A 19,057-nucleotide genomic window follows, 5' to 3' on the forward strand; every position below is an offset into this window, starting at 1 on the left:
CATCCAAGGGACCCACGAGCACACAGACCAGGCATCACGGAGGGGGGTGAGGGTCAGTTTCCATTTTACATTTTGATGTAAACGTGGAAGGTCCTCCCCTTGCCCTGACACAGCCTGGCTGGCGCCGTTGCCCAGCAGCCAGAGGGAGTATGAGAAGGCGCTTCTTTCAGGTGGCGTGTCAGCATTACCACAGAAGAATGCTGATTCCCTGCAAGCTCCCAAAGCAGGAGCCAGAAGACAAGGGCCAGCCCTCACATGGGGTTAGGGACAGACGGGAGGGAGTGACCAGTCCTCTGCCTGGGACCCAGACACGGACGCCTGCCCTCCTGACCAGTCCATCATGTAACCAGCGCAAAAAAGCCCTTCTCATCTGCCCTTTAGAGAAATCTGCTTTATATGGATTCACATTTTAGGTAAACCAAAGACGCAAAATGTTATTATAAAATACAACTTACTTCTTCCTTCACATGCTTCCTTGATAAGGAAAAAATATAAAATTGTTTTATATTTCACGGTATTTTCTATTAATGAAGTGCTACTTTCCAGCAATTATACTGCCTAACTTTGTGGAGCTGAAGTCATTTTGGGTGCTTGTTCATAGGATGCAATACAAGCGTAATTTCTGAGTCCAAGTTCTGGATTTTGTGATACTGCAAAAGTTTACCATAAGGCTCGTTAGCGGCCTGACTGAGATCAGAACAGCCTTTAAAGAAAACCTCACGCCAACCCCATCACCCCGCCATCCACCTCCTAAGACAGGGACAGGGGACAAGGGTCATATATGTCCTTACTTTTGTAAAGCTTACAGACAGAGTGGAGACAGCACCCTTGTCCCTTCCTTCCAGCCGTGATGAGTACAGGTCTGTGGCTGATGGTGGACGTAAATGAGCCGGACGTAAGCCTGGGGGCGCCTCACCTGTGACCCCAGCCCGCCACCAAGAACCCAGGCAGGTCAGCATGGCCGCCGGGGACAGCACAGGCACCTTGCTCATCTCCGGGGCTTTCCTCCAGGGCAACTACCGGCAAATCCGAAACTCCAGACCGCACAGCTGAGCAGCCGTCGGCCCTGGCTCCCCCAGTGACTGTGGCCTCAGCCCAGGGGACACTCCTGGCCCCCTGGGGGCTCACGGCAGCGGGTGAGGGGACACTCAATGCCCTAAATTAAGCCTATCTCCTCTCTATGCACCACCGATGAGTGTGTGTGATGGGGGCGGCATAAAGAAAACCTTTGTACGGGAAAGCCTATTTTTCATGGATTTTTCATTGGCGTGGCCTCATCCTGCTGTTCCCAGAACCCTTTCACACTCTCATCGGTCCCTCTGACGAGCAGGCTCAGAAGCTCTGCTGGAGGCCACCTGAGCATGACCTGGAAAAGAGAACGCTGTCCTTAAGTCCCAAAGACATCACATACAAAACGCCCGATAAAAACAAAGTTCACTGCAAATATAAGCTGTAATTGCTGCTGCAGTCAGCAGTGGCGCTAGCCACCACCTGCACCGTTGGAGAGAGAGGACAGGTAAACAGGGCACACGTGGCAGGAAACTACCTGGAGAGCCGCCATCACTGCCAAAGAAAAAAAATTCAGGCTACAGCCGAAAATAAGAGGGAAGAAAAGCACAGGCAAGGAGTTCACAATTACTTCCTCCAGAAAACTGTGGAAAGGATGAACTTCAACTCTTGTCTATGTGATATTCACCCACAGCACTGAAGGAAAGGTGTGTACGAATGAACGCACAGGGTGTCAGATGGCCTCTCAGAGCCCATCCCAGTGTCCAACCCCAAACAGAAAGTCCTCCCTGGTCAGCGCAGCTCTCACAGCCACACATGTCAGAGAGCTCACCTGTCTCCCAGCTGTGCTCTTCTTTCTTTCGAGGGAAATAACTCCCTGCGGATGAGGTTTTCCCCACTTCGTCTCAACTAGCAAGTACGATTAAGAAACCAAGCTTGGGCTTCCCTGGTGGCGCAGTGGTTGAGAGTCTGCCTGCCGATGCAGGGGACACGGGTTCGTGCCCCGGTCCGGGAAGATCCCACATGCCACGGAGAGGCTGGGCCCGTGAGCCATGGCCGCGGAGCCTGCGCGTCCGGAGCCTGTGCTCCGCAACGGGAGAGGCCACAACAGTGAGAGGCCCGCGTACCGCAAAAAAAAAAAAAAAAAAAAAAAAAAAACCAAGCTTGCAGCTGGCAGGGCACTAACAGAAGAGCACATGCTTCCTTCAAGTTCCAAAGCAGCTCAAAATGTGCAGTCGTTCATTGCATTCTTTATAACCTCTTTCCAAAGCAGAAACTTACATGTGGAGTTTCCCTAAATCTTCCTAAATATGTGAATTGTACTCAACCTAAGCTTAAAGAGCCCTGAAAACAAGTGTGAAATGATACTTTTGTAAGCAGAAGTGTCGGCCCATCTCTCCCTAAGGCTTCCTGGTGTCACCTGAATGCATTCAGCGTGGCTACAGCTGCAGGGGAAGCACGGAAGGCGGGGAGACCTGGGCAGGGCCCCATCAGCTCTGGCCTGTGCGCCAGACCCAGGCTTGCTGGTTACCTAACGTTCCCCAGCACTTCCCCGCCCCGGCTGGGCTGGAAGGATAACACACCTCAGACCTCTTCCAGGCGACCCCCCTGAGGGAGGGTCCCGCTCCTCGGGCCCACCCTGCAAGCCAGGGCAGGAGGACATGCGGAGTGGACAAGGCACAGGGTGCCTGCTGGCCTCAGCGGCCACACTCCCTAAAAGACACATCTGCGGAGAAAGGATCTGCACATCTGCTTCTCTTGGCAGCTTTCTTGCTTCAAGTTCAAGGTTCTTTCAGACACTCAAGGCATCATGTCAAAAACTACAGAAATATCAAAACCCAAATAATGCTGTAATGTTGGGGAACTTTCCAGCTATTAGAAACACCCAGGAATCCAATCCTGGTGTCTGCATGCCCAGACTTTTGGCCTCCCTTCCCTCTACCCCATGGGACACAGGAATGGCCCCCGCCCAGGACCCCCCCCGGGCTCCCTTCTTCCGCACACCCTCAGGAGAGGTTTGCTGTCCCAAAGAAAAAGCCGGTTACCTGTCATTTGCCCCACTAAACTCAAAGTGATGGGACCCGCTTGTCCCGACTCCTTCATGGAAGGAAAGGAAAAGCGGAGAAGGAAAGGAGTCAGAATTGCATTATTGAACTCATCCCTTCCATGATGCTGATGATAACTAATGCTGTAGGAGGATTTTCTTTAATTACTTATCAAAGTGAAAGGGCCTCCAAGTTAATGGGAGCCTCTCTGACACAGCAGGCTCATCAGCCCTGCAGGAAGTTACCCCGGGGCCTCCACAAGTTGCTCCTGGGGTTTGCTCAAGGCAACAGGTGCAGGGAGAGAGAAGGGCTCTTACCCGAGGAATTCTGCTGGAAGCAAGCAACCTCCAATGAGCCATTGCTGGCCAGGCTGCTGCAGGCCAATGGCTCGGTGGCTTTTAGGAGTGAGGCACAAAGTGACAGAGAATTTGCTGCCTGTCAAATGGACCTCCTGCCTCTCGAGCTCTTAAACCCAATATTAATTAAGTGAAGGGTGGAGGAGGCTTACTGCTGAGGCTCTAAACTTCTTGGACCACAAACCCAAGCTCTCACCACAAGATGGATTTTAAAATGGTTTCTTGAGTTCAGTCCTAAAACAGCCTGTAACGCTCCCCCTGTGGGCATTTGGGACCACAGCGATGGGTCCCATCACCACTGAGCCTGTCCCCACAAGTGCAGCCATCACACATCCTCCGGGTCTCAAATATTCCTCCAGAGGTACTTATACATTCACTCAGTCGTTCACCCGCTTCATTACGAGATGGCGAGCATCTTCCGACGCAGGCGCTGGGCGGGCTGGCATTCCCCTCATCTGTGGGTGCGGGGAGATTAGCCTCAGAATGCAAAATTTAACCTATGCCACCCTCATAAAATGTAAATACTACCGCTTCTGTCGTTCAGTGATGCAGGAGAACCATGGGCACGTTAAAGTAGGATGCTTCCCTTTTTCCACACTCCTTCAATGGTATTAAAAAGCTGCAGTAGCTGGGGCTTCCCAGGTGGCGCAGTGGTTGAGAGTCGGCCTGCCAATGCAGGGGACACGGGTTCGTGCCCCGGTCCGGGAGGATCCCACATGCCACGGAGCAGCTGGGCCCATGAGCCATGGCCGCGGAGCCTGCGCGGCCGGAGCCTGTGCTCCACAACGGGAGAGGCCACAACAGTGAGAGGCCCGCGTACCGCAAAAAAAAAAAAAAAAAGCTGCAGTAGTAGTAAAAAAAAGAAGAAAATGAGGCAAATATCCTTCCCTGGTGCGTGCTGAGTTTTGGGGTGGGTTAGCCCGTTTAACCTCATGTCTCACAGAGGGGCTCACATGAATGTAACCATTTTGGAAACTGCTCAATCAAGAAATGACACTTAATGGTTCGAAATAGATCAAGGGTCTGTTTAACTGTAATACTAATAAAATGCTGGGTTTTCCCAGGCAGCTCACATGTCCTGTGGGACCCTTGTTCAGAGCAGGGCACGGCCAGGCTCTGACCCGTGGGTCCTACATCCACCAGACACTCTGGTCTGAACACAAACAGACCCAGCCATGGGAAACACCCGGGACAAAGCGGGAGGTGCCTCTGGTGGTCCCTGAAATCCCTTTCCCAAGTGGAAATACTGAGACTCGGCTCTTGACCAAAATATACCTGTGACCCTGCCTCCTGGAACCTTCAGTCCACCCAAGACCGCTGGTCCAGCCCTCTGGCACTGGGGGAAAAGATGCGAGGCGCAGGAAAACCATCTTGGCAATTTCCCGGACAATTCTTGTGCAAATGCCCTGCCATTTGCTTTAAAATAAAAATGCAGTGTTCTTGGCTCCATGCCCCCATCTGCAGAAGAAGTGGGTCTGGAAGGCAAGTGGCTGCTGGCTCTTCTCAGGCCACACACCTAACCCTCCTCTGGTTCTTCTCCACCTGGGCCTGGTGACAGCGTGGATTCGCCTGGGAGCGGGCGGCAAGAGGAAGTCTGCTCCCCAGGGTCCCTCTGCAGCATCTGCTGGGGGCCACGCCGAGCAGGAGAGAAGGGGAGGCGGGCCAGGGGAGGCCGAGGAGAGAGAAGACTCCCGGGCCTTTGAAGCTGGCCAACAACAAACTTGTGTGTGTCGACAGCTTTATTGGACATAAGCTGCTTTCATCTGCTTCCTACTGCCCACAGACCCTCTGTTAGAGTGGCCGTGACAGAGACCACGTGACCTGCAAAGCCCAGAACATCCGCCATCCAGACACAGTTCACAGACCCCTGGTCCAGGAGACAGCAACCAGTCCCAATACAGGAATGGCACCAACACCAGTAGAGAACTCGGAAGACCTGATGGCTGAGCGTGTGGGGAGGAGCCCTGCGTCCATGCCGGAGCCAGCCAGGGGCCCCCCCAGCACCCACACGCAGGGTGGCTCATCCTCCACCACTGGACACCGACAGTCCCTTCCCTCCTCATCTTGGCTGGTCAGGGGAGGTGCGTCTTCCGTCCCTACATTTTTTTTTTAATTGGAGTACAGTTGCTTTACAATGTTGCGTTGGTTTCTGTTGTGTTGGTTTCACTGTACAACGAAGTGAATCAGCTACATGTATACGTATATCCTCTCCCTCTTGGACCTGCCCCCCATCCCACCCATCCAGGTCACCACACAGCACCCAGCTGAGCTCCCCGCGCTATACAGCAGGTTCCCACTAGCTATCTGTTTTACTACACATGGTAGTGTATTTATGTCAGTCCCAATCTCCCAATTCATTCCATCCCCACACATACGCTTTGAAATGTAAAATCTCATTCACTTTTTCACTCTGGCTCTGGGACAGATACATACCGTTTCTGGGAAGGCTGCATTAAAGCTGAAAGTTTATCATCATAAAATTTCTTCATTGCAAATCTGTCGAGGGCTTGGTCAGCACTGGGAAAGCAGAGAGAGAGAGAGGGCACACGCTTTAACTCCATGGCCACCGCAGGAGGCCGGGTTGGGGGGAGTGACATGAGTCAGGCCCCGAGGCTGTTCTGAGTGGCTGGCACCCACTAAGAGCTCCATTCTGCTACACCCCCTCCCCAGGCATATCCACTTTAGCGTCTCTTCTAGGGCTTCATCTCCCCCAGGAAGATGTTCAGGGCCAAGTGGAAGCCAGGCTTGCAAGGTCTGGAGTCCCCCCTGAAACAGCAGCACCCGATCCTAGGATGTGGCACTTTCTCTGCAGCACGCACGGCAGGTGGGAGAGTCACCTGCCTGCCTTTTCTCACCTGTGGACACAGGCCCGCCGTCCTATCTAAATAACCATCTAAAATAATAACGTTGTCTAAATAAGGGGCTGGGCTGGCAGGGGTGCACAAAAGCAAGGGTCACTTAAGCACTGAATATTTAACATACAGAGCACATAAGTTTTTCAGAGTAAAAAGTATAGTTACATATTCACCTATACATTTTATCTTTTTATTTTTACTTTTTTTGATGTGGACCATTTTTTTTTAAGTCTTTATTGAATTTGTTACAATATTGCTTCTGTTTTATGTTTTGGTTCTTTGGCTGTGAGGCATGTGGGATCTTAGCTCCCTGACCAGGGATCAAACCCACAACCCCCTGCACTAGATGGCGAAGTCTTAACCACTGGACCGCCAGGGAAGCCCCTCACCTATACATTTAAAAGTATTCCTGGGCTTCCCTGGTGGTGCAGTGGTTGAGAGTCCGCCTGCCGATGCAGGGGACACAGGTTCGTGCCCCGGTCCGGGAAGATCCCACATAGCACGGAGCGGCTGGGCCCGTGAGCCATGGCCGCTGAGCCTGCGCGTCCAGAGCCTGTGCTCCGCAACGGGAGAGGCCACAACAGTGAGAGGCCCGCATACCGCAAAAAAAAAAAAAAAAAAGATCATTAGACAGAAGCAACTGAAATTCTAAAGAAAAACTGCAAACAACCTGGATAGGCAGAATTGGTAAATGCTAAAATACATAATATTCTATTCATCGAGTGGCGAACTACTGCAGCCACTAAAATGACGTCAGGGAAGGCATTTAGGAAAGCGTGTTAATTTAGGAAAGCAGGTTACAAAAATCCAGGTGACGTCACTTCATTTCAGTGAGGAGATAATACCAGCACTGATGCTGTTCCAACTGTCTTACACGAAATGACACACTGAATCGTCACAAAACCCTGCGAGGCACAGCCATCATCCCCGCTTCCCAGGTGAGGACCCTGAGGCTTAGAGTCTTTCATGTGAGTTGCCTGACACGTGCAGCTGAGACACACTTCGATTATTCAGAAAAAGTGGTGCGTTTAGAGAGAGTGTCATTGATAAGCTTTAAGTGACTAAAGCTTAGCCTCTCTGCTTTCCAAAGATGCCAGGACTGCCCACGGCGCATGGAACTCTGGTTCCAGACAGAGCTGTGCTGTTGTGAGCAGGTGAAATCTGCTCTCTGACCAAATGTCTTTGGCTTAGCAGAGGGATGTGACGTGACCAGGAATCTCAATTTGTCTGGCACACACACAAGCACTTATTATCACCAAGAAAGGATCTAATTTTTGCTCTGGGGTTGGGTTTCCTGCCTGGCAGGCAATGGGCTCCCGAATTTGTTTCCAGAGAAAACATTTGGAAAGTCAAATTTCACTCCTTAACGCTAGAAAGGAAAGGGTTTATCGGCTAATATGAATAGGTTTATATTTCCTCAGAATGGAGTAGTTCATGCTTCACAAAGTGGCCATTGAACAGAGAGAGCCAACGCAGATGCAAAACCCATAAAGAACGACATTTCTGAACTGGGTCTCAGTGTGAGTGGAGACGTGTGCTCGGAAAGGGCATCTGGGTCCACCAGCACGACCAGCGCCAGGAGGGCTGGCATGCGGCCGCTGCCTCACTCACTGGCCTCGCAGTGCCTGTCGTCCCCAGTGGACGGGACCAGCCTCCTGCTGGCGGCACCCACACGCCCACGGCAGCACCTCCTGAGACCCCGGCCAGACCGGGCTTCCCGCCCACGGGCCATGAGATTATGAGCAAGCTAAGTCCACCAAGCCTCAGTTTCTTCATCTGTGAAGTGGGAGTAATGACTGCTCGCTCCTAGATTACCTGGGAGGATGGAGCAAGAAAAAGGAAACATGCAAAGTGCTTCCCAGAGGCCCGCTGCATACAAACATGGCAGCCATGCATGCAAACCATGGCGGCCGTGGCCATGGCCACGTATAGAATCTGAGGCGTCCAGTGAGAAAGCACTGCTCTTCTTTACTAACGGTAATGTTTGTCCCTGTCTTTCTTGTCAGAGAATGACAGCGCACTCACTTTATCTTTGACGCCTCCATGAAGTCTTCAGTGTGAATCACTGCACACCTACGAAAGTGTCTTTCTCACAAGTGTAAACTCTTAGCTGCAGCTGAGTTTCTAGGCACCAGGGACACGAGCCTCGGCCTCCAGGTCAGCTCCCAGGATGACCGCCTCCCGCCCACCCAGGCTCAGAGCATCCCGATGCCCACGGCAGTGAGCACGCTTCCCTCCTACCTGGCCGAGACGTTGGTGAAGTGCATGTAAGATGATATGACCACGCCGATGCGTCCCTTTCCGCCCTGCAGGAGACAAGAGAGGCCATTAGAACAGGAAAGCACTCGTTCATTCACAGGATGGCAAAGAGCCTGCCTCGGAGGGGAAGCCAGCGTTACCCTCCTCTGGTCCCTGTTCTGGGGGACGGCAGCACCCAACTCAGCAGAGAACACACATATGGGGTGCTGATGGCAGGAGCAGGTGCTATCCGGGACATCCGAGGACACCCCCGAGGGCAGGTCTGCACAGAGGCGGCCAGTCAGTTCCTCATTTCCCAGTGAGGCTAGAAAAAACTGTGCTGGGCGGAAGCAATTAGCGTGACTTAATCACCCATGTGAGAGAGACCCGAATGCCCCACTCACAGGCTGAGAGGGCTTTGAGGGCTGCACACAGAGCCCGGAGAAGTCCAGAGTCGCAGGACAGCAGATCCCAGGGTGATGCCGGCATCACTGGCACCACCTACCCAGCCCTGCCCTGTCACACTCAGGGGACCCCCATCCGAGGCAGCGTCATGGAAAATGCATCACTCAATCCGTAACCACAGACATGCACAGCCCGGACAAGGCAGCCCGGCAGGGCCTCGGACCAACATTGCCAACAGGAGAAGGTGTCTGGAAGCACCGCAGCTCCGTGACAGGCCAGCTCGACCAGAACCGTGGACTGCCGCCTTCTGAAACACACTGCCGTGACCCAGAACGGCGACCAGCAAACCACAGCCCGCCAGCCACTTCTGCCCACCACTTGTGTCCCTATGAGTTAAGAGCCATCTTAACATTTTTAAACAGTTGAAGAAAAATCAAAAGAAGAATGTTCCAACGACACATGAAAATCATATGAAGTTCAAATGTCAGTGATCATAAATAAAGTTTGATTGGGACCCAGCACGCCTGTTTGTTTAGGGGCATCAGGGTCTATTTCCACATGACAATGGCAGGTGGAAGTAGACTGTGGTGCCCCAAAGCCTTGAAAGTCCTGTCTGGGTCTTTCAAGAAGAGCCAGCAACCCCTGATCTAGAATCCCATGAGCCACAATGGCTGTGTCAGCAACGTGCAGATCGTATGTCTATCCTTGAAAGGGAACGATGGAGGAAATTCAGGTCCAAATCTGGCGTGTGACTGTCACCCAGGTGCGTTCTCCTCTCTGTCTCATCAAGGGCGCGCCTTACAGAAACTCAGTGCAGACACACAATCAGTCCTTCACTGCTGAACCCTGGCACCTGCGGTTTTAACTGTGCAGCTACTAGTATGTTTCTTGTATAAATTCACCTACAGGGAACAACAGCCCCGTCAAGTCAGGCACACGGGGCGGCTTCACTGCCCCCATCTCCAGGGCTGCTTGTTACGTACGGACAGGAAGTCTTCAAGCACAAACAACATTCTTTAGGGCTTGAACAGCTTTTGTCTGTTCTTCACAAAAATCAGAATCGCTGACTACACAAGTCTCAGAGAGTATCCTCCACCAAAAACTCAAGACTAAACCGTGTGGAGGTGGGTGAACCTGTCCAGAAGAACCGCAGGCAATTTCTACTCAAAACTAGTGTGAGGGGGGACCTGGGGACACACACCACCCTTTGTATCCAGCAGGGAGACACGGATCTCACAGTCTGGCCTTAGTCTGACCTCCCCAGGCCAAGACGGTATTCCTGTCGCTCCTGGCAGGAAGAGCACATTCTGCAGGGCTGGCAGGTTTGGGGGAAAGTCAGCCATCTCACCCCCCGCAGCAACTAGGATGAACTTCCCTTAATGTCAACATCTGTAAGTTCAAATCACAAGAGGGCTTCTCCCTCATGGCATGTTTTCTAGCTCATCTTGGAAAGTGTTCATAGGCCACCAGAATTAGGGCAAGAGATGAGCAAACTGTTCCCCCAAAGTTTCAACATGTTCCAGTTTAATCCCACTAACAAGACTTTTCCCAAGAGGCAAGCGTAGTTTAGAAGAGGGATACGTTTTAGAGAACTCTGTGAGCTAAGTTCATCACTTGTGGCCCGGATGCTGTAAATAATATTATAATTTGTTTCATTAAAAAAGTGAACAACTGAAATGGAATGCATGGTGAAGGGGGTGCATCTCAAGGTTCAGGGACCTGAATCCTCTGGAGACACAGCTGGCAGCAGGTCCCGGTGCGCCGGGCGGGCATTTCTCCCCAGGGTCAGGCACTGCAGGTGCTCCGGGTGGGGTAGGGACCACTGCTTCACATGCCTGTGAAGGGATCTTAGGTAACAACGGCCCATCAGTATTATCCTCACTGGGTCAAAATCACCAAGCCGAGCCCAATGAAAGATACAGACTTTTTTTAATGGACAAGAATTGTGTTGTTGTTTTTTTAAAGTCTCTTTCTTTAAATTTTCACCAAAACACAAATGTGGAGAGAAGCTCCTTAATATAACGTGTTAACTTAATTTAGTAAGAGAACTAACGGGACTCCCTGGCTGTCTGAGGGAGAATGTAATCAAGTTAGATGTGAGTTAGATTAGATTAGTTAGATCAAGTTAGATTTAAGGAATAAAAGCAGAGAGCAGCAAACGCATTGTGTGCACCCAGTGGCTTTTCCTCCTGGCCAAGTGACCCTCAAATGCCCCAAGTGTGGGAGCTTTGAACATGGTCAGCCACTGTCTACCCTCCTCATTCTACAGGCAGATCTCAGTGCCCTTGCAGGAAACTCAAACAGAAAGTCTGATCATTCGAAGGGAAGGTTCTTTTACACTAAGGTCCCTAACGCAAAGGTTTTTTGTGCAGCTTTTGAGTGTGAAAAGTCTGAAGGAAAAACACTTTAAGGTGGAAATGTCTATTTTTTTGAGACGTCCTGATGGTCATAAGAATTTGGTGTAAAATATACAGAGCAGGGAGCAGCCCTCTTCTTCTGGGACGGAGAGCCAGCCACTGCACTCCCCACACCCCCGCCTTCTCAAAGCATTCCTCCCACACGCTGCATGAGCTCAAGGTGTCTGGGGAAACGGATCAGATCTGAGGAATCCAGGGTAGTGCAGGAAGAGGCTACAAACAATCCAAGGCAGTTGAGAAACTGGAGAAGTAAGAGGAGAGGTAGGTTTCAGAAGATGGGAGGGCGGTAGGAGGAGGGAGGGGTGCAAAGCAGGTCAGGGCAGCCAGGACGATGCGCTGCTGTGCTCACAGCCAGCCCCGGTCACCCTGCAAGGGTAGACATGTCACATCCCCTTCGGGCTGACCTGCTTGGAAAGGACCATAAGACTGCTGCAGCAGCATCCTGCCCGCAACGTCAAGCCAATAGACTAGCATAACTCAGGCGACACAGAGCCCAACGCTTTGCCTCTTAATAGCCCCCTTCACTTTTTAAAAAGCGCTCCCCATGATAAACAAAAATGCATGAAAATGACATATATATGGAATTTAAGAAAACACAATGTCATGAAGAACCTAGGGGTAAGACAGGAATAAAGACACAGACCTACTAGAGAATGGACTTGAGGATATGGGGAGGGGGAAGGGTAAGCTGTGACAAAGCCAAAGAGCGGCATGGACATACATACACTACCAAACGTAAGGTAGATAGCTAGTGGGAAGCAGCCGCATAGCACAGGGAGATCAGCTCGGTGCTTTGTGACCGCCTGGAGGGGTGGGATAGGGAGGGTGGGAGGGAGACGCAAAAGGGAGGGGATATGGGAACATATGTATATGTATAACTGATTAAATTTGTTATAAAGCAAAAAAATAAAGAAAAAAAAATGCATGAAAATGAAAGGATTCACTCCCAGGGGTCCCTAACCTTAGCCTCACCATGTGCAGCTATGCATTCAGGGACCTCCATCCTGTACATTCTGAAGCCACACTCTGGGAGGCTGGATGACTCTTTTCCCACCCCCACCCCTTAGCATAAGTATGAAAACCTAACCACAAACCCCTAAAGAAGCTGGAAGTTAGAGTGAAAGGTGGGCCCCCTGGGCCCCCGAGCGGGTGCTCACCCTGCAGTGAATGACGACCACATGCTGGGGGTCGCTGTTCAGCCAGGCCTCCTGCGCCTTGCAGATGGTACACACCTTATCCAGGGGCGGCGCGTGCAGCTCTGGCCAGCCCACGTCCAGAATCTGCAGGGAGAGAGAGGAGGATTCCTGGCGTCCATCTCCAGAGGCCCTATGAAGCCATCTCATGACGGTTTTTTTTATTTACCAAACTATTTCATTTTAGAGTAAAGAACAACGCTGCACGCTCCTTTTCTAAAACTTAGTGGGAACTATGGCTCCTTTACTGGAAAGAAAAATATGAAGGATTATGTTTTCCCCACGAGACATCTACTCCCGGGTCTTATCTGCTCTGCTGCAGCTGGAATGACAATTCTAGAAAGGGCTTTCGGGAGCCGCTAATGGTGTGTGGCTCATGGGGAAAAGAGGCCCAGGCCGAGCAAGATCTGAAACAGGAGTTCTTGGCAGGCGCTGCCTAAATTCCTCCCTTCAGACTAAAATCGCAGTTTGGGAAAACGCTGAGAGCCATTCCTCCACACAAAGGGCAGATAACTTCTCAGAGGGAGATGCCTATCACACATGACGCTCCCCAAAGGACAGGAATGTGCCCAGGAGGGAGGGAGGAAGGCCTTCAAACCTGGGTTACAATTCAGGAACAAAGAAAGTCATCAACACGCGATAAGGAACCTGGCAGGTCTGTGGGCAAAACACGGCAACTCTGAGCCACCTGACACATTCCCAGCTCTAAACCTGAGGGCCACGCAGTGCTGTTATTTTTGCTTTCCGTTTACTTTTTTAAGAGGGGAGGGGAAGGCAGAGCTCTGTCTTATTATAAAAGCAATACAAATTGTGTCAAATGATGGAAAAATTCAGAAAACTGCTGGAAGCAGGGAAAGGTCTACACCCCTTCCACTGCTCAGAGCAAAAGCCTATTCTGGTGAATCCCTTACACTCGTTTTCTGTGTACATTTAGCATATACATAAATTCTATATTCTGCCCTTGTTAACGAGCATTAAAACAGGCAATTCACCACGTTACTAATTTTTTTTATCCTAATGGCTGCAAAATATTCCAACATATGGAATACAGTATGCATATATATACCATATATACCATAACTTATACTTATGCAATCTTAAAAATTTCCCCCTAAATCTTTGCTGTTAAAAAGAATAATAGATGGAGAGGGAGTGCATGGATGTACAGAGGTGGCAGGAGGGAGATCTTTGAGGTGAAAATGTTCTGGATTTGATCGCAGTGGTGGTGACACAAATCTACATATTTGAGATGGCACAGAACCACACACACACACACACACACACACACACACACACAGCTGCTACACATAAACCCACTGGAAGTTGCATGCAGTCTGTGGATGGTACCAATGTCAACTTCCCGGCATTAATATTTTACTACAAGTTATGCAAGACAGCACCACTGGGGAAGACTGGGTCAGGGGTATGTAGGATCACCCTGTATTATTTTTGCATTTTCCTGTGAAGTTATAACTATTTCAAACTAAAAAGTGTTAATAAAAAAAAATAAGCCACGGATATGAACAGTTCCTAATACCCGTCATTAAGTCATATTCCACAAAGACTTGCTACAAACCCTTTCTGCGGGAGCAGGATAAGCATCGTGGACATTTAACAAAACTCAGAATATAAAGGGCTAAGATCCATACCTTTGGGTTAAGCTTAGTCAGGTCATATCTCTTTTCCGAAAGGTTTAACACCTACAAAGGGGAAATAAGAAGCTATTAGACTAATCATTGTCCTCAGAGATCAAAGAGGATACAACTGCATTCTCACACGCTATTTGCCTTCTAGATAGAGAGGATTATAAAAGATTGAAACGTACAGATGTGTAATTGTCACAGAATGAAAAGCAAACAAAATAAACAAATAATGACAGCATACAGATCCTACGGAACTGGACTTGGCCCCAGAGAGCTTGGGCTTCCTCAGAGGAGGGAGGTGCAGGAAGGAGGGCACCTGGTCCTCAGGGAGCCCAGGCCCTGACACCCCGAGGCAGCCCAGAGACCCGTGCGCTCACGGAGAAGCAGAGCTGCCTGGGGAACCCGACCACACCTTGAGGAAAGGAACAAATAAGGGCGACACTGGAGCAGAAGGGGCTCCCCGTCCTTCTCTCTCCAGAGATGGACACTGTGGAGAGCTGAGAGGAGGGGTGCTCCTGGGGTGAGGGCCCACGGTTCCTCTACCCCAGAACAAGCTGTCTCCTCCTACACCCGTGGACCATGGGCCCCGTTAGAACCTTCTTCAGAGGGTCGACGCCTGTGGCCTCACAAGACAGCTGTGGGCAGGGAGGTGTTCTGTCCGCACAAGCACCTGTCAGGGCGCACAATTCAGACGTACACGGGGGAGGAGATGCACTCACCCCGGGTTCTGAACTCAGGAGCCACGGAAGACACACAGGCGTGTCTTTCTTCAGATTGTTCAAAAAGGTCCCTGTCCCCAAACAAGGTGAGCGCCCGCAGCCTCGCCATTTTGCAAGGGGGCCTCTGGCCGGCGTGGAGGGAAGAAGTGCCCCAGCTCCCGGGGCTCAGGCCCCAGGCCCTCGCGGGCTCAGTGAACAGCGAGCGGGGCAGGAAGGACGAGGCGTGGAGGGGACCCCCTCCTGGGCCAGGTGTCAGGACGAGGACACCGTTCCTGCAGGGCAGGTGGCTCTGGGAGTGAGGAGGGTGGGCTGGAGTGATCTCAGGGGCTGGACCCCGCCTTCCCTGCCTGTCACCAGGCCATGCTGAGGACGCGCGCGGGCAGGCGTCGGCAGGAGAGGCCGCTGGGCCCCGCAGGGGCTGCTGGAAGCCACCCGGAGGTCATCTCCCCCTGCTCTGCTGCCAGGGCCACCCGCCCAGCCCTTCTAGTCATCTGAGGAGGCTGATAAGGATGACAATAACTACCTTGTCGTTTAGGGTAAAGATTACCTGCCTCGTGGAGATAAAGAGGCCTTACAGGTGCGGGTCTGGAGAGGAGCGAGAAGCTGTCATTTAACTCAAAGAATGGAAGACGGAGCCGCAGGGCCCCCCTGCGGGACCGGCACCGGCCCGGAGGGAACACACAAGAGCAAGGGGCGAAGGAGGCCGTCCAGGAAGACTCTGCTCTCCCGCGTTTTTCCTCAACTGGGGGCTCCATCCGACAACCTCACGTGTGTTTGAAATGGGGCCAGGACAGACGCTGGCTTCTGGATGCCCACCCTCCGTCCCCTGATTCACTTCAGCAGGAGGGAAGGAACGGGGCTTTGGAGACGGGGCCGCCAAGCCCAGCAGCCAGGGCAGAAGCCGGCGGCCCTTGGGGCGCAAGTGCGGAGCCCAGACGCCCCAGACCACTGCGGGCCGTGCGCGGCAGCCCGTGCGGCCTCCGTGCGGTGCGTCCCCCTCCCCGGCACCTGTCTCCATCCACCAGGTCCCCAAGGGCACTGAGCTGCGGAGTGACCGGCCTGCCTTCCCGCCCGCAAGCTCCTCAGTCCCCGCACGTGGGCGCTTCCGCCAAGTTTCAGCAAACTCAGTGTCCCCCAAGGTCCCCACCCTCGGTGTCCCCTCACCGTCCTCACGCTCTGCATCCCCGCTCACCAGGTAGTTGTCCCCATGCTTGGACCGCAGCATGCGCGTCACCTCCTGCAGGCTGTGCAGGTACGACTCCTCGGAGCAGCCCGCGGGGAAGGACACAGCAATGATGCGCTCGGTGATGTAGGTGAGGTCCAGCTCGCGGCCGTCCTCCATGGCGGGGCTCAGCCCTGCAGGCCTGGGAGACACGCGGCAGGCTGTCAGGGGAGGGGCCAAGTGCCAGGACAGCAGAAGGCCAGGGACATTCACTCGCTGTTCGCACCTGGACCTGATTACAGGCATCTGGGAATTTACTGTGCCCCATCCCAGGAGGGCACACATCTCAACTTCCTTAATGGTCATGACTGGGGCACTACAAGCTACAAGCAGGGAATACTCAGAGGAAGAGAGGCTCGTTGCAGAGCAGCAGGCCTGATGGGGAGCCTGCAGAGGGAGGGCCTCAGTGGGCGGGCGTCGGCTCAGAGAGCCTGGACCTTGGAGGGAGGAGCCTTCCTTGCTCTGGGTATCAAGTCAGGAGTAGGCAGCAGGGGAGAAGCCCATGAGACGGGGATGGCAGAGCAGAGACACCTGCAAGTGACTCGTCACGTCTGCATGTAGCATCCTGGGGCAGGTGTGGAGGGCCCGCGGGCCCAGGCAGGAGGTTGGCCTGCCCTGCAGGGCGGATGAGCTGGGAGGGAATCTCAGCAGCTGGGAGGCAAGCGCTAACGTCTCTGGGAAGGGCTGTGCGCAGGCTCTGCTGAGACCGCGCGTGGGTTAACCCAGGGCGTGCGGACAAGGGCAGGCATCCGGTATGGGAGGATGGGGCCTGGAGGAGGGTAAAAACGCCAAGCAGTGAAGCCAGCAGAGGGGAGGGCTGCTGGTGTGGGGAGAGCCCGGAGCCCGGTGAGCCCAGGATAATGCTTCCTGCACGCAGCATCCAGGCTCTGCTTCCCTCACTAGGACGGTGCTCTGGGGACCACGGGCCCCAGAGCCCCTCCCAGGAGAGGGCCCTAGGACTGCGGGTGGTGTCAGGGATGGAAGGTAAAACATCCAGCGGAGAGGTGCCAGGGTCAACCCCAAGACAGTGACAGCCCACAGTGAAACCACAGAAGGGTGCAGGATAGTCACGGGAGAGCGGTTTTAGTCCATCAAATTCCCCACCACCAGCTTTAGGGGTTTGTAGTTGCTGTTTGTTTACTACTCTTGTTACAGGTATTTCTCGCCTAATTCTGAAAAAATTTTTAAAATACACCAAATGGTTTTAACAAACTTCCAGGAACCCAATCATCCAACTTCAAAACTGACACAGAGCCAACCTTTTTCCATCCATACCCCCTGCTACCTCCGTCACTTTGATTGCATTGAAGAAATCCCAGATATTATATGTCATTTCACTTATAAATATTTTTGCATTTATTTCTAAAAGACAAAGATATTTTTAGAAATATCTACGATGTCATTATCATGCCTAAAAGAAACAATATCTTCAAATACCCAGTATCATAAATGTATTTTTTAATTGGTTTATTTGAATTCAAACAATCACCAAGATTTTTCTTCTCTACCTTATGCATCAGACATGAATGTAAAAGAGTTTTGTTTACTTTAAAAAATCAAATCACATTTTTTGACACTGGTATTAAAAAACAAAGAGTTCATCCCCTGTGATACAGTCAATTCTGGAACTCCCGCAATGTGACGTTTCACATTCAAATCACAGCTACACAATTATTTATTGAATGTTTCCACAACCAGTGTTTCTAATGCTGGGAGATTACATCCAGAAAGAGACATAAACATGATATTTATCACTTTTGAGCATTTATCTTTTTTTTTTTTTTTTTTTTTTTTTTGCGGAGCATTTAGCTTTAAAAGTGAAAACGACATTAAGATTACTACAGAATAAAATAACACGGTGCCCAGGCTTCCTCTGTGAGATCTGACCCAAGGCCAGAGGCACACGAGTTTCGGTGATGGACACTCACCTGGATGGTTTGTCACAGCACAGAGAAGCAGGTGGTGAGGATGCCCCCGGAGTCTGCAAATGACAGAACAAGGGTCATTCTCAAGTCCCCTGTCCTGCCAGCCCGCACACCGCAAACCTCACCAAGAAGGAAGGATGGGAGCCCGATCCTCTGTTTCATCATAAATGGTTAAGTCAGACCCTGGAACTACTGGCTCATCTTATCACCCGGGAGGGTCGACAGCTTATCAGGTCATCTCGGCCCTAAGACTCCAGATCCCAAGTGACACAATTCCATTAACCAACAGCAGGACGGCTTCCCACGTGGGACAGCACAACAATCCTCCGTCAGGGAAAAGGTAAGCGGTCCCAGCACATGTAAACGCTCGTCCTGCGTGTCCTGGTATACAGGAGGCGCTCAGTCAACATCGGCCATTATTACTGTCTTTATTGTTAGTATTGATATTTACTTGAAAGAACCAGTTAATGACTTTGAGAGAATTCTCCATTTTTTCCACTCCTTTTTTTAAAAAGCTTATCCAACAGGGAAAAAAAAACCTCAGGTTACAATTACTTTACAGTTTACATAACCCTTCCCCGTGTGTGTGTGTGTGTATGTGTGTGTGTGTGTGTGTGTGTGTGTGTGTGTGGTAAGGGTTATGTTATACTCTAAGGCTATATATACACTCTCTCAGGAGATGCATCCAGCAACTTTGTGAGAAGGAATTAAGCAACTTTGTGAGAAGGAATTATCCCCACATTTCAGAAGCGGGGAAACCGAGGCTCTGAGAGGTGTGAGGTCTTGTCGAAGATGGCAGAGGGGGAGGACAGCCCAGACGTCCCCGTCTCATCTCCCCGAATGCCTTCCTCTCAGGAGGCGCCTTCCTCTACTGCCTTCTGTGAGCTCCTTCCTGCCCACTGCATCAAATATATTTTTTAAGGGCTTCCCTGGTGGCGCAGTGGTTGAGAGTCCGCCTGCCGATGCAGGGAACATGGGTTCATGCCCCGGTCCGGGAAGATCCCACATGCCACGGAGCGGCTGGGCCCATG

At 51.7% G+C, this 19,057-nt stretch overlaps 1 protein-coding gene across 14 annotated transcripts in view; it reads right to left on the minus strand.

Annotated features, from left to right (window-relative positions):
* The window catches only part of TNS3 (tensin 3), a 235,607-nt gene that overhangs the window by 114,342 nt on the left and 102,208 nt on the right, over nucleotides 1-19,057 (minus strand). For all 14 annotated transcript variants that reach the window (XM_081244808.1, XM_081244807.1, XM_081244809.1 and 11 more), the window contains 6 exons: nucleotides 18,030-18,082; nucleotides 16,072-16,243; nucleotides 14,167-14,217; nucleotides 12,482-12,604; nucleotides 8,506-8,570; nucleotides 5,843-5,926 (listed from right to left, as the gene is read on the minus strand). In XM_081244808.1, the coding sequence (XP_081100934.1) occupies nucleotides 5,843-5,926; nucleotides 8,506-8,570; nucleotides 12,482-12,604; nucleotides 14,167-14,217; nucleotides 16,072-16,221 (473 nt within the window). In that variant the 5' untranslated portion in view covers nucleotides 16,222-16,243; nucleotides 18,030-18,082. The remainder of the gene's footprint in view (nucleotides 1-5,842; nucleotides 5,927-8,505; nucleotides 8,571-12,481; nucleotides 12,605-14,166; nucleotides 14,218-16,071; nucleotides 16,244-18,029; nucleotides 18,083-19,057) is intronic.

This window comes from Mesoplodon bidens, assembly GCF_964165515.1.
Source record: "Mesoplodon bidens genome assembly, chromosome: 9".
NCBI classification, from domain to species: domain Eukaryota; kingdom Metazoa; phylum Chordata; class Mammalia; order Artiodactyla; family Ziphiidae; genus Mesoplodon; species Mesoplodon bidens.